The following is a 16,430-nucleotide window of genomic DNA, read 5'->3' on the forward strand; positions in this document are numbered from 1 at the left end:
CTAAATCATTCATGCAGTAGCATTAAACTAGTGAAATAAGCTGCAGGAACAGCAGTGTATAGCGTATTATTAGCTAGCTAGTTACATTTATGCACTTTTGAAACAGTTTTTAAACTAAATGTATGTAGAGTCCACTAAGGATAGAGTCCACTAAGGATAGAGTCCACTAAGGATGGACTCGCATTTTGTGCTAGTTAATTGCATGGGGTGAAATGCGTGGGTGAGTGTGCCCACCCATCCATGGAGGCCTGGCTACGCTACTGGTACATGCACTGTGATAGTGCATAAATTCGCACACAAATAGGCTTATTTATATTACCTTATATACTATAAGCCTCATCTTCACCCTTATTCAAATTTATAAACACTATCATAGGAAAGGGATGATATATTTAGCAGAAACAGCAGAATCATAGCTTAATGGTTATGGACAGCCTTAGAACACCCATCACCACCTAGCTGCTCACTGTTACATATATAAAAACAGCTACATAGAACTCACCACAATTAAAGCATATGGTCTATGTATCGCTGATCTTGCAGCTTAAAATAATCTGTAGCAATCAATTCTCAGAGTGTAGTCATATCTCAACCATCACCCCCATATAATATTTTGAAGCACATGTTACTAGAAGCGCCTTCAAGGGGGACGGTTATAATTGAAAATCTGTAAAAGCCACCTCAAGAAAATAGAGTATGGCCACCTAAAACTAAGCCTGACCATTCAATACCAGTTAAAGAACATTCTAGAATGCTCTTATCATGTGTTTGGTAACTAGCTATAAGGCACTTCAGTTAACATGCACTTTAAAACATGGGGTGTTAATTGGAAGGTGATGATCAGTAAATCATTAAATTAACTGATGAGGCTCAAGATATGACTAAAGTCTAAGAATTGATTGCCACAAATGATAGAAGACAAAAAAAATCAACACTACAAATACCATGCACTTCAATTGTGGTGAGTTTATGTAGCTGTTCTATATGTAACAGTGAGGAACTAACTGAAAGTGGATGTTCTAAGACTGTCAATAATTTGTAAAAGATGATTCTGCTGTTTCCGCCAATTCCGCTGTTTCCGCCATTCCACTAAATATACCATCCCCAGTATCTCGCCCAATACCTCTGTACAAAGTCCCCACACTGCGGCAGCCATTTTGTTTTATGACATCACAGATAATGCTCACAACGTCAAGAAACATAATTGCGGATATCGCTCATACTGCTGCTACTCCTGAGTTAGCTGGAGGTGAAACTTCTGTGTCCATGGAAACAGCAGTTACATCAACTATATCAGTATGTCAACAACTATGTCACTACGTTTGTCAACAACTATGTCACTACGTATGTCAACAACTATGTCACTACGTATGTCCACAACTATATCACTATGTATGTCAACAACTATGTCACTACGTATGTCAACAACTATGTCACTACGTATGTCAACAACTATGTCACTACGTATGTCCACAACTATATCACTATGTATGTCAACAACTATGTCACTACGTATGTCACTATGTATGTCAACAACTATGTCACTACGTATGTCCACAACTATATCACTATGTATACACAACTATGTCACTATGTATGTCAACAACTATGTCACTACGTATGTCCACAACTATATCACTATGTATGTCAACAACTATGTCACTATGTATGTCAACAATTATGTCAATGGTGTCTTAGTGTTTCACTATTGATTTGTAAGATAACTACAGGTTGCCTTGCAATGCTCTACAGTGATACTAGTCAGGTAGCAACACTGGATAATATGTGCTTATGAGTTTATAAATTAATTTAATGTTAAATTAATATCACAAACTATGGTTGAAAAATGTATAGGGAACATGTCCTGTATTACTTAAGCACTACATATGTCCTTGAGCCCCTCCCTCACACATTTCAACAAAAATAACAACTTTACAAAATACTTATGAAATTTCGGTAAACATAAACATCACCAATTTTAATGTTGGCTAAATCTCCTATCAGTAGTACATTGGTATCACTACCCTGTATGAGGACTTTATCCACAATGACATCATGACCACAAGATGGCTGTGTTATTTGGGTGACTAATGGACATGCAAAGATACCGATCAATAGCCAACAAGTATGGGTATCGCTAAACAAGCATTATCTCAAATATTATCCAGTATGTGATACAAATTGTTTATTGTATTGTCTTGTAACAGGGCCGTAGCCAGACTTTTATCTGGGTAGGTTCTTTTAGAAGAAAGGTGGACCTTTTTATATGAAATGATTCAGATTATATAAAGGTGTGCAATTGCATGCTGAAACTAGGGGGGTCTGGGGGCATGCCCCCCATAGGAAATTTTTTGAAAATAGATACTAAAAGGTTGAATTTAGTCAATAAAAGTAACATAAGCTGAAGACCAGCTGTATGGATGATATCTGGAAAAATATCTCTACTGCTACTGTAATTATACCATCTGCACATGCATGTGTCTAAATATAATATATTGGAATGTCACAGTGAATAAGAATGGGAAAGATTGAGCATTCTGCCATGATCAACAGGGGCAGTGGAGCAGAACAAAAGGTGTCTTAAACAATGAAATTTACACATTGCATGGAGTTGAAGCATGGATCAATGCTATTCGTGGGCTCTGCATGGAGGGGCTTGTCCACCAAAATCTTATATTTTAATGAAAGCTTGGTTTAGACAATCTACATGTATGCAGCTTTTAAAAGAAAATGTAATTGTGACTGTTCTATTAGAGTGATTGTTCTATTAGAGTGGTTGACTGCTCTATTGGAGTATCTCGATCTTGCATTGCATTTTATACAAACACTGAATGAGTTACTCGGAGCATTTACTTTAGCTTCTTATTAGTGGTATCTAGTAAACTGTAGCTAATGGACTTTTGCTCCTGAAAATTTGGACTTATATACTAAAATTGTGGACCTTTTTGGTTAAATTATGGAACTTTTTGCTAAAATTGTGGACCTTTTTTTCCAAGAGGGCGGTTCTTCAGAACCCCCCGAACCCCCCCTGGTTACAGGCCTGTGTAATCATACCTACTGCTTAGAGTAGCTCCTTCCCTGGCATGGCTGAAATATGATTGATAAAAACAATTTCTCTGTAAGTTGTACGTCCCCCCAAATAACACAGCGACGTTGTTCTCATCAAGGCTACAACTCGGCTTCTGGTGCTTCATTCAGCATGAAACTTACTCAGGACAAAGAACAGAAGTTGGGAAACACGATGAAAAATGTCACTTGGGCATCAGGTTGGTTTTACCCAGGTTAAAAGGATAGAACGGCTGTTTTGGGTTCAACTTGAGAAAGCCATAGTCACTAAACAACACTTCAGTAAAAAAGAATGAACAATAATTAACCATTGTATGTCAATTTGTCCTCGGATTTGTCGGTATAAACGTTGTGAGACTCTTCTACAGAGATACCAACCTCTCAACAATTTTAGGAGTGAGACCTGAAATACTACCAGCAATGTGGACTAGACTCAAGTGCAGCTCCATGATGTTTGATAGTGAACACCAAAAAAAGGTCACTGCATGCTCAAAATTTGTGGTGTCTGTGCATGAGGTAGGGGAAAGCTCAACTCAGGCTACTACTGTTTTCAAAAATGCATTTACCATAATGATGGAGTCTCAGCGTCGTATATCTGCACCAGCTCTTCCTGAGCCAATCCCTGAACATAATAAAAAGGACAAACTTTATAATGACTTGTTAAACTTGGCTAGAGAAAGGGACTTGAAGCTACGACATTGCGATATTGAATCGGGAAAGAAATATTTTATGACTTTGACATCAGTGTTATGGTACTTAGATGGTCACCATACTACACTTTCAAACCGTGGGTATAAAATTCCAGAAATCTTTAAAAAGTTTCAAGGGTACAACACTCCTGAATTGTCAAAACACAGAAAGAGACAGCACATAAACTTAGACTCTGAGAAGCTCAAAAATCTAGTACATTTGCTTTATGATCACCTGTTGGTTGCTTCACTAAGTACACCACAGTGGTCTGTTTTTCATAGCGCCACTACATCACTTGCAAATAATTTGAATTCATATCTTGAGTACTTAAAAAGCCAGTCTACTAAGATGAAAATTCATCACAGTGTATCAAATTTTGTAGTGAAAGATAATGTGTCAGTACAATTATTGATGAAAGCAAGCCCAAAACCATCGGAATGTCTTTATGCACTTGATACTCAAATTTCACTAAAAGATCCATATGAGCATTTGTATATTGGAGACTTCATGCCTTCTGACCGACGAGAGAGATATTATTTTGTTCAGGAACTTAGAAAAGGCCTGAGTCGTCCATGCGTCCTTTGTACATGTTCTATTGGTGGACCAGTCGGTAATCATTTGTTTCTTTGGCCATTGCCAGACCATGTCACTATGGAAGCTGCATTGAATGAAAACCAGAAGGTTATTACACTGATTCAAAAAGATACACCAGTATTTCATCGACGAGCATTCAGAAGAAAGCTCATCTCTGCTTTTGGAAGGATTTCACCTAAAACCAATCTTGCTACTTTTCGTGAGTTCTACCGTGCTGCCACTGGTGACCAGACTTCTCGTCTAACTACTGCTGAAAGTGAAATTGATGAAAGATTACGTGAGGCTGTGGAAATGGAAGATGTGGACGTTATAGTTGATTTGCGGGAACTGAACAAAGGTCGTAGTTCAAAGTTTACTGGCTTTTGGGATAAAATGAAAGTGTTTCTTAATGAATCTTCTGCTGTACATGAACGACGACATGGAGGAACAACCTACCTGGCAAAAGCAATTTCTATAAGGGATTTGATTGACCAAGTATCCCAAATATGCCCTGAAGAGCCTGTTCCAAGTGAAGAGTGGGTGAGGCTTCAGTTTTGTCCAAAGAATCCCCATGCCAAGGTAGCATCACAGTACAGGTGTCAGTTTGATGTTAAAATGATGGTGCAAAAACGTCAATTTAGGCGTGACTATATCGATTCCCATTATTCTGCAGCAGTTTTCAGATACATGAGAGAATTTGCTATTCGCTTCCGTCACTCATCTGTATTTGCTTCCCTGGATGACAAACATCGTATTAAAGTTGGCGAACCTAATTACCCTGTTGCAGCCGCAGAACGGGGCCGGAGAGTTATAGTTGCAGAAAAGCGTGTTTTTGAAGTGGGAGACCACGACTTCACAAAATTTTCAATCATTCCCAGTGTGTCTTTTATTATTGCAATTCCTGAGGTGATTGAGGGCTCATGGTATGAAGGAGAGGTATTTGTAGGCTACAAGGATGCTGTGTTTGAGCCTTCTTCTGCTCTTCGTCATGTAACCGAACTTAATTCGATACTGCTAACCAAGTTAGACAGTAAATCAATCTTGTTTGTATACACTGATGGAGGCCCAGACCATCGTCTTACCTTCATGTCTGTCCAATTATCCCTGATTGCGCTTTTTCTTAATTTGGACCTTGACCTCTTGGTAGTTGGTAGAACTGCTCCCAATCACTCTTGGAGAAATCCTGTTGAAAGAATAATGAGTGTGATAAACTTGGGACTTCAATGTGTTGGCATAATGCGTAGTGAAGGTTGTGTAGAATTTGAAAAGGCAATTAAAAATGCTAATAACCTAAAGGCATTGAGAAGAGCGTCAGAGGAGAATTATAGAGATGATGTTATGGCTTCTCTGAACCCACCTGTACTTCTCCTTCAGAATATCACAGAACGTCTTCAGTTGAAAGTGAAAAATTTTCAATTTTTGAAAGTGCTAGAGATGAAGAAATTACAGTTTTCTGGGAAGTGCTTACCTTGGTAGATGATAGTTTAAGCATGAATGACACTAGCAAATCTATTCTTGACAAGAAGGAAAAACTAAAATCTTTCTTTGATCATTGCTGTCAAGTGCGACGCTATTCATTCTGTGTCAAAAAGTGTGGTACATCTGGTTGCAAGATTTGTAAACCCATACGAATGGATGCAGAAATGTTTAAAGATGTACATTTTCTACCTGACCCAGTAATGGGCTCAGATGATCATTATGTTCCCTTTGCAGAGATTTATGGTACAGATACTAATGAAAGTAATTGTCCGTCTTTAGCAAAAAGAAAGAAAACTAAGTTATTAACATTTTCACCAACTGAAGTACATGCACGCAATGTAGGATTAGTTATCCAGTGTGATGAATGTGATAAGTGGCGTTTGCTGTTTTCAAAGCGCAAGTTATCTCAGAGGCAAAGAAAACAGCTGGAAGATATAGTAGCTGATATTTCATATTCTTGTGGGGCTACCATAGAAAATTTAGTTTTGCCAGAAACACTCTCTAGCGTGTGTGTGCGAACACATGATTGTAGTGACCATATTGAAAAAATTTATTACTCGGCATACAAAGATGATCCACTTTGTATCCATTGTGGTAGTACAACCAATCTTACCATTCCCAGTGACACAGACATTTTTTATCCTTTTTGTTGTGACTGTTCATCTAAAGAGAGGATGTACAAACGATTAAGTAAAAAGTGACTTATCTGTTTTGTACCTACATGCTGTACTGTACCATGTAAAACTGACTTTTATCCGTTTTGTACCTATACATGCTGTACTGTACTGTGTAAAACTGTGACTTTTATCTGTTTTGTACCTACATGCTGTACTGTACCATGTATAACTGTGACTTTTATCTGTTTTGTACCTACATGCTGTACTGTACCATGTAAAACTGACTTTTATCTGTTTTGTACCTACATGCTGACAATTTTTATGGAATATGAAAAATGACCTCCCGCCCTCATGACTTTTTCAATTATCCCTGACGATAAACTGTGAATCAATTTGGCCTGGCCTAATAAGCACAGGGTTGTCCAATTTTAAGCACAGGGCTAATGATGAAGCAGATCAGGCGTGAGAACTAAGCTGAAAGAGTGAGAAACAGAGGGTTAGGTGTGAGAGCGGGAGAACACTAGCCAAAGAGTGAGACTCATGCCTAATGCGTGAGAGTTGCCATGTCTGTCTTCTATCGCACTTTCTCGCGCACTTTTTCAAAGTGTAAAATCCTTGTGCCCACGCATTTAGTTTTTGCCAATTATCAGCCGTAACTCGCCCAGCACGGATCAAATTAACCTGCACTACTTAAACATCTGTTATACTACTCTCTTCCTTGCTCCTGACAATGTGGTTTCATTTAGAAAGAGAGTCTCAACAAACCTCAGGCGAAGTAAATTAGTACTCCAATGGCATGTGTACATGCATCTTTTGCCCCACGGAAGTGATTAGGCCACTCCAATTGGTAATTATGTTTCTGGTCCACCGCCCGCATCCTTTTTTGGAAAATGTGAAATTTCAGAAATACATGGGTAAAATGCCTACAGCTTTTTGAAAAACCTGGATTTCAGAAACAAATATGGAGCTGCAACAGGTATGCTAAATCCAGTGGCGTAGCCAGGAAAATAATTTTACTGAGGGAAAGTTTATACATTGACCTAATTGAGAGGGTCTGCTTCTGACTCAACTGATTCACGAACACTTTCAAGCATGGATGATACAGAATTTGCAGGTTGACTCTCTGGTTTAATGGAAGAAACTGTTTCAGAAGACTCCAACTTAGTTAATACTACAGTATACCATGCTTCAATTGTTTAATTGTACTTAACACAAAACAACTGACTAGATATTTTGAGTGGTCAGATACTTTTATTGATCTGATGTGATATTTAAGTCAGAGATTATCTCTTTCAACTGCATATGCTAAGTAAGTCAAGCTAATTAGAAGTCTGGGTGCATGCTCCCGCAAAGAAAATTTTGAAATAATATGCTTTGACTTGGTATGTGGAGGCTTTTTTGTGATTGTAACTACTAATGTATGATATACATGATCAATTAGCTCAATGCAATGCCATGCAGTTGACTCATTGGAACTTTTGGAAAGTAATTTAAAGACAATTAACATGAATTTAGATGATATAGACTAAGCAGTGTAATGAGAACACTGTGGCTATAATTTGTACCGAATGCTCTATGCTGAATGCTCTATTAGAATGTATTATGATGACTGCTCTATAGGAGTATCTCGATCTTTTTTCATACAAATTCAAGTAGCTGAAAAGTGGTCCAACCAATGCCAGACCTTGTCACTGTGGGTTCCAGCCCTGCTTAGTACTACAGCCATATATTTTAATATGTATGGTACAGTTATGTTGTTTAATAATGTTTTTGAGTAGAAAATTCGGGGGGCCAAAACTCAGTCTAACTATCTAAATACCATAATTTGTATTTTATCAGTGAAAACCTGCAAGAAATGGGCAGAGTGCATAGTACGATCGATATACTATAATAGAACAGTCAGTAAATTACAAAATACTCTAATTGAGCAGTCACTTCATTGTTGCTTTGTTGCTGAATTCCGCCCGCCCGCATCTAAAACTGATTTTAAAAGGACCAGAAATATAATTACCAATTGGTGTGGCCTAATAGAGCAGTCAGGTAAACTCTATTCAGTGTCACTGCATATCTTTAATTGCTGTTATCCATTCGTAAACACAGACTCACTGATTGAAATCTGTAGTTATAGCAGTGCTAACTATGTCAAGCTATATATATATTATATCATGACATTGCCCCATAGGGCAGTGGGACAGTATGGACATGTCCACTTGTCCAGTTGCTAGTTTTGCTATGTAGCATTTAAATTGGTGGGTTACTAAGTTACATACGTAGAACCCTATGTTCTGAAGCACGACTAATTTAGACAATAGCTCGTTGCTGTACCTTGATGGCTGCTTGTAACTTTCTGGCTGGCACACTATAATTTAAGCCCATGCGTTGCCAGTATTACAGGTGCATAATTGCTTAATTTAGACTATAGTTAGCAACTCACCCTGACAACAGTTTATTAATACTTCAATCTTGTACTTCAGTAGTTCATATTATGGCAAGTCTAGATCTATCTCAACAAGAGAAAAAAGAACTTAATTGCCGTTGTTATTGTTATGCCATTGTTACTGTGACCTGAAATGGTGGCCATGTGCTACTTTACTTTGTTTGGCCTCTGGTCTTAGCTTGCGACAGTGGTCAGGCAGACAGGCAGGCAGACCAAAATTTGAGTTTTGATAACTTTTGGCTTTTAGAGGTAGCATTTGGGTGCAGATTTGGGGGGAGGAAACCCTATTAGTACTATTTGATATTGATGCATTTTGATATACGTAAGTGAATGCCCAGCACACTGGACAAAAATGGCTGTAGAAGTCAGATTTGTAAGGTTGTATTAAAAGTAACAGGCCAAGAATATTTTGGACGTGAAGGCCAACTAAATTCTCCTGGGATTGAAAATGAAATGGAACTTTGCCCAAGAGATGTCACAGACAAAATTAGTTATCAAGGATTTAACAGAAGTTTTGCTGGAACAATGGTAGTGTTCACCAAATTATGTAGCCTCACCCTATATTACATGTTCCTTATTTTTATACAGGCACAAAGTATGGAAGAGGAGTTTACTTTGCTTGGGATGCTAGTTATTCAGCATATGATGTTTTCTGTCCCAAAGATGTGAACGGTTGCAAGTACATGTTTTTAGCAACATAGTTGGAGATCCCAGTTACATCCAGCCACCCCCAAAGAATCCTAATGATTTAGCGATGTTGTGGATAACATCACCAGACCATCAATATTTGTGATATTTGGAGATGCTCAGGCTTACCCAGAATACCTTATTACTTTTACTTAAAATTGTTTTACATTTCAAGAGTGTATATAGATGTTTGTTTTGTAGTATGTGATCATTGTAATGCACTAGTTTTTGTACATGCACTGTTTCCAACAAGACTTGACTTATCATTATATCAACTTTATATCATATATAATTAAGGTATGAGCTATGAGGTTAAATGTTCCATTCTATAACTGATTGAAATTAAAATTTTCATCAATAAAAATTTTAACTATCTACCTCATCAACTTTTGTACTGCTATAGGGTAGTTCCCAGGTAGCAGTGTATGTGTACATGATATTATAGCGATGAAATATCAGATGGAGGTGACAACTTTGCAACCCAATGTATGTTGACCCCAGGACTGATTCAGCAAATTGTTCAGTGTCTTGGGATTAGTATGTAAAAGGAGATTTAAACCAGTGATGGAGTTACTATAATAAGAAGAGGTGAAGAGACTGAAGAACGAGGTAGCAAGATAAACTGGAACTGATCCAGCAACAATAAGTGAGTCTCTCTGTGCATGCTTGTGTAATACATACTGTACTAGTGTATGTTTACATTTGGTTGCTGCACCAACTAGCCCCACCCACCTCTTGCTGTGGCTCAGATGTGTCTCATATAGTATAACTATGACTTCTCTTGTACATAAATCAACTCTGCATCACCTACAGGGGTAACGGGAAAGAGGAGGCAGTGCTGGTAAGATTTCAGAGTGAATTGAGGATCCAAATAAACCTTACTACCACTACAGTAACAATAGGGGAATACCCTATTATCATGTGGTGTACAGAATATGTCCTAGGTCAATAGATGGAGCAACTTAATGATGAGGAGTTGAAACAGTTAACTTGTAGGAGTAATGCTGTGTATTCCAAAGCAGTTGAACTACATAAAATGTTCTTGAAGTTGCATGGTTACCCCCAATTATGTGACTGAATTTGAAAATTAACTGTCTTAAACAATTAGAATCTAGCATGGTGTTGTTAGTAGCAGAAATACTTTTCACATTTTTTTTGTTATTGAAGGTATCTATGGGTTATTCTATCTTTACATGGGTAGAAAATTATAATACTGTGTCTAACATTCCCATAAGGGTGATTTTCCAAAATTTGGTCACATGTGTGTCAAGATATCCCATGGTTATTGAATATCAATCTGTCCAAACAGGTCATTAGAATGGGTAGCACTAACGTTTAGCACATGGAAAAAAATTATCCATTTGACAGACTTATAAAATATTTCTCTAATAAAATTTCCATGCCTCAAGTATTTACTGACTTTTCTATTAGAGCATGTAAATATATAAATGTTAATCCATGACTTTTGTGCAGTGTAATGGGCCATGATATGACTACAGCTCTGCGGCATGCATAGTTGTTATGCTCACACTATGCTAGATACTTCTTATACAAATTATTTCAGCAAGGGCGGATTTAGGGGGGGTGCTTTGGGTGCTGAAGCACCCCCTCTCCAAATTGTTACCATGTGCAAGCTAGGAAGCTTCTAGAAGTTGCAGTATAGATGCAATTGCATCTTATACGTATGCATGGATAACGAAAAGATGGAAAGAGCAGGAAAAATGGCTAATCTTTACTTAGAATTACTAAGAGGGGTTAAAATTATACTTTTGGTGTCAGACTTAACCTAAAAGCTGCTAAAATCGAAATACTCTGATAGAACAGTCAACTACTCTAATAGAACATCCATCATAATATTTTTTCCAAGAAGTTGCCAGTGTGTTTTCTTAACCTGTGCACTGCTATCTTACCATTGCTCCAAACATCCTGCCATATACTAATCACTTTCTGAGAGCAACTTCTGTCAAATATTTCAATATTATAGTGGGTATTTCAGTTGTTGCTACATTGATGCTTGAGTTGACATGCTTAAGTCAAACAGTTAATTTCTTAGCATGTATACAGTTAACAAGGTTGTAGTAGCTGTCTGAGAACTGTTTGTTTTTGCTTTATCAGTACCAAAGTTCCATGCTGCATTTATCTGAATCTAGCATCAATTGAAGCTAGTAAAACTTAATGTCATATAGGGTTTGCACTCCCAGACCCCTTGAAGTTCAACTTTATAAGCTCAAAAGATGCCACAGCATTTACACTGTCACATTATAAGGAGGTTAGTTGTGGCCAAAAACTAGTTGTATATGTAAGTGACTTTGAACTCTGGTTGTAAAAAACTTAATATGGTGATGGGGCCATATAGTTGTAAAAAGTCAGATTGAAAGAGTAACAGAACAGTCTGTGGCTATATGTATACGTACTACAAAGTTGAAGTTATTTTTGTGTGCACTTTAAATCTCTACAGCTAGTGTGACCTTAAGATCCAATTCTGTGTATGTCTTTGACAATCCACTATTATGTATTGCCTTATAATCCACTAGCATTTAAAAGTGTAGTTCCGTCTTTCTAAAATTGCTTACAACTGAACTCATCCATCTTGTACCCCCACAATCATTTAGTACAATAGAGTATTTTGTTAAAAATAGCTTCCAGATTCAATCCTGTGATAGCCATATTCCAAAAATGTCCAGAGGGAGCATCATCCCAGACCCCCTAGCTGGAAAATTCTATGTATGTGTACTCTATACGCTGCATGGTGAGTGTATACTTGTCCTCTCAAGCCCTCTCTTCATTGGTACTGTTTGGACATTATAGTTTGAGCCATGAGACTGTAAAGCACACTAGCTATACCTTAAACCAAGCAATACACTAAATTTAGCAATTTTGTATATTGATGGATTTACCATATAAATTTTATTAATTCGTGAATTGATGTAATCAATTAGCAAAAAACCAAACTCTAAATTTGCTAAATTTAATGTACCACTAAATTAAGGTATTTCAAACACAAAATTAATGGCAAGTATTGATCATGTGTAGCTACATCCTTCTCCTTCCTGTTCTTAATGTAAAAAAATATATTTTTAGTTACTGGCTGTGCCCTTATATGACAGCTAGTAGCTATTACTGGAATAATGGTGTCATTTCATCATCATTACAGTTAGGTGACTCACAATGCTTTACAAGCATTGAGAATCATTTAAACAAAGTGGCATCATTTTTCAGTCAAAAATATTGCAAAATTTTAATATTGAATAGGCTAAATTTGCAAAACTTTTCTGTGGGGGCATGCCCCCAGACTCCCCTAGATAGAGCATGCTCCGGATGCTGAGTGTGCTTCGCACACTATAGCTAGTTGTATTAACTAAAGCTATGGTTGTCACTTTTCTTAGCCAACCAACCATTATGTTAGCACCCCCTTCTGAAATCCTAGATCTGCCCCTGTTCAGTGCAACAATATGCTGGTATACACTATCAGTAGAGGAATAGGAAGACTGTATAGAGTTCTGTAATTATAAAAAATAGTTTGTCAAATATTAAATCATATGTTTGGAGCATAACATGTAGTGGTGGGAGTAAATGGTAATGAAAACTCTATATGTTTGTCTATCATGCATACATGTTATGATATCAGTATTCTTAGCAAGTACATTATGGTATTTCGCTGTAGAGTGAGTAGATGGAAACCCTATGGAAGTCATTTATATATCTAGGTATTGTATTACAATGCATTATTATTGTTAGAGTAAACTTTAAGATAAAGGTATATGTCCACCAGCCAGCAATATATATATATATATATATATATATATGTATGTATATAACATGTTACTGACTATATTTTCACATTTAATGTAAGTATTGTACAAAAAAAAACAAACAAACAAAGCAAACAAACAACAGCAACAAAAACAGTTATGTAGTATAGCAACGTATACACATCACTGCATGTACACAAAGTTAGATACTATATCCATAATATATAGCTGCATGTAGCTATGTAACTATGTACAGTTAGACATGTACAATAGACATGAGCCAGTGCATCAATTCATTCAATCTGCTGGGGCAAACTGGTTGATTGTGCTGCACATAACCACAGAGATTGGCATGATGCTGTGGTGAAAGGCTTGGCTGTGATATATAGCAAATTGCCTGGTATTGAATATAATTCTCTCAATAATGTTGTTTGATACTTAATATTCATATCTATAGGTCTTCCATTTTGGTAGTATGGTCACGGTTGACCACAGATTTGGGTTTGTTTTGCTGCAACATGGTTCGTGCATTTCTTGTAGCATTAAGGTTCTCCACTTAAACACTAACAGCAATGGACTGATTTACAATTAGAAAGACAAATGGACTGATTTACAATAAGAAAGACAAATTTACAAGAAGAAAGACAACAAGTTTGGCTGGCTGCAATAGCACTTAATTGGAAGAATGTGTAATTACTAATTCTGTAATCAAAATTCGAAACGTAGGAATTTTCATGATCCATCAACCAGTGTTCTTTTGGACTGTAGTCTGTAGTTAAAGAACAAGCAATTAAAAAATTACCTCAATCAAACTTCATGATAAGTGTGAAAGGGAACATGGAGTGAGAAAATTTGATTTAAGCGTTGAATGCCAGTAGACAGAAACCTCACTTGTTGTACTGTAAATTTTACACTGAAAACAATATGATTATAGCTACCATGCATCTACTTTCAACAACATAACTTAAACAACTAACATGCATGTATACCATACTACATAGCTATGGGATAAACTTTTATGGCATGCATTCCTAGACTTCATATACTACTGCCATGTAATTTCCCAGAAGTGGCATAAAAGTTTTCTGTTTCCATTGTTGGTCATGCATCATGATGTTTATTGTGATGTGATATGTGATCAGATGACTCAGACTGCACTTCAAAGACACCCAGACAAAATAATTTTATTGTTAACATTCCTAAGCCCACCAAATGTTTATTATATTAAGTGGTAGCTTCTAAGCTTTAAGGGTAAGTTGACAATCCACTAACATTTTTGATTAATGCATTCATTACAGTACTAGTAGCAGAAACTATGCTGTAGCCATACTTACAGACTATTGTGACTTCATTATTGATATAAATAATTATTACATGAAGTGACTAATACAAAACTGTAGTTATACTGTACCAGAAACTAATTATATTCTAGTTCAGTTACTTTGATCAGATGGAGCATATTGATAGTTGTGTACCACACCGTAGTTTGGTGTAAAGGTCAGAGAAATCTGCTTGGATTTTGAATCTTGAAGTGTAAGTAATTTCATGACCCTTTCGTATACAATATTATTATTTCTAATAAAGTCAATATCAGTGGGATCATCAGGAGTGGGTACACTAGATCCTTCAGGTCCTCTGTATGGAATGGTTCCAATGATGATCGGCAACTCTGTTCTAAGAACACGTCCACCTAGTGGGCCTTTGAGCTTCATCACTACCTCTAATACATAAGAAACCTTAAGTATACGACACTTAGCAATGGTAGGAGGTATCAATGGAATGGGTAGCAATTTGTTGTGCCAATTTCCAGGGCCTTCAACAGTTTGAATAATGTTGGTCATTTCAATGCTCTTACTATCATAAACGGCGTTTGTCACAGCTTTACCATTCCGATGAAATGGTTTACCACAGAAACAGATTGTTTGCTTCAAGTTGGCTTTTATAGGTGGTTGATCCCTGTCATGTAGTTTGGTAGCAGTTTTTAGATTCTCAGTTTCCACAGTGATAGCAATGGACTCACCAGGACAATACCCACATCGATCCGTTTTAACATTTAGCACATGTAAACTAGATTTGTAAAAACGTTGTTTTTCCTGCTGTGATCTTGAGAGTGGATGCAACAACTTAGGTATATTTACATCAATGGAACCACTGATAGAAATTGAAAGACTAGTGGAGTGATCAAACTGGAATAGGGCTGTTTGTGATATACCAGCAGTTAGCACATATCGTATATAGCCTTTGGGTATAGGTTGCTCATATGATGAAGGGAGCTTATGGTCTAAACTGGCTGGCAGGTCAATCCTGAAAGGAAACTTGTGCTCACCCGCTGGTAAGCCAATTAATTGTCGGGGTGCACCATCAGCTGTTGTTCGGTTTCCAGCAACATCCCACAATTCTACTGCCAATTCCAAAGTTGTTTCAACATCAGTACATATGGCAGGAATGGAATCAATTCGATTTCCAACACGAACAGCTATCCGATCTTGCCAGTTAACATGGGCTTTCCCAATCAACTGAATTTTCATCTGGTGTAAGGGCTTCATTACTTGCATTGAATGGATAACAACGTTTCCTGCAATGGTTGACCCGGGATAGTACACTAATGGAGCGCTAGGCCTGCTAGGATCATTGTTGTCATGTAGCTCAATTTTGAATACGCTTGGCCTCTGGACAACGGACATTGTTTGAGGTTTGATCCGGCAGTGACACGGCGTCTGAGGGATTGTAGGGCAGTCGCTCACTAAGCCACTCTACGAAGTGTGACTGAACGTGTTTCACGTTAACTAACTTATATAGCTAATATATGGATAATGTCACAGTTGTTACGTAATCACTTCCATGAGACAAAAAAAAACAACAAATATAGAGCATATTCACGAAGAAATTACAAACGAGGCGCTTAAAATACGTGTGGTAAAAGCCCCAATGCCACAATAGAAAAATATTACGTTTTCATTCGTTCCTCCTGACCTGGTACACGAACGGCCAATTCGTGGCTATGTAGTAATCACCTACAGGTGGGTAATAACATACTAGATGCACAACCTCGTAGCTAGTCTACTTTCTGATATCGTAATAGAACGCCCCATCTGTTTTCCTACGCGTCTAGGACATGGCGCGTTCTCT

General features: G+C 37.3%; 1 protein-coding gene and 1 pseudogene across 1 annotated transcript; one reads left to right on the top strand and one right to left on the bottom strand.

Moving 5' to 3' along the window:
* Nucleotides 1–3,563: 3,563 nt before the first annotated feature.
* On the top strand, nt 3,564–6,768 carry LOC136240639 (uncharacterized; annotated as a pseudogene).
* A 7,789-nt stretch (nt 6,769–14,557) lies between these two features.
* Nucleotides 14,558–16,084, bottom strand: LOC136240367 (arrestin domain-containing protein 4-like). Its single transcript, XM_066031322.1, has one exon. It carries the CDS (start codon nt 15,983–15,985, stop codon nt 14,735–14,737), a length of 1,251 nt encoding a protein of 416 aa, XP_065887394.1. The 5' UTR covers nt 15,986–16,084; the 3' UTR covers nt 14,558–14,734.
* Nucleotides 16,085–16,430: the final 346 nt, after the last annotated feature.

The sequence above is a fragment of the Dysidea avara genome, chromosome 12, assembly GCF_963678975.1.
Source record: "Dysidea avara chromosome 12, odDysAvar1.4, whole genome shotgun sequence".
Taxonomy (NCBI): Eukaryota; Metazoa; Porifera; class Demospongiae; order Dictyoceratida; family Dysideidae; genus Dysidea; species Dysidea avara.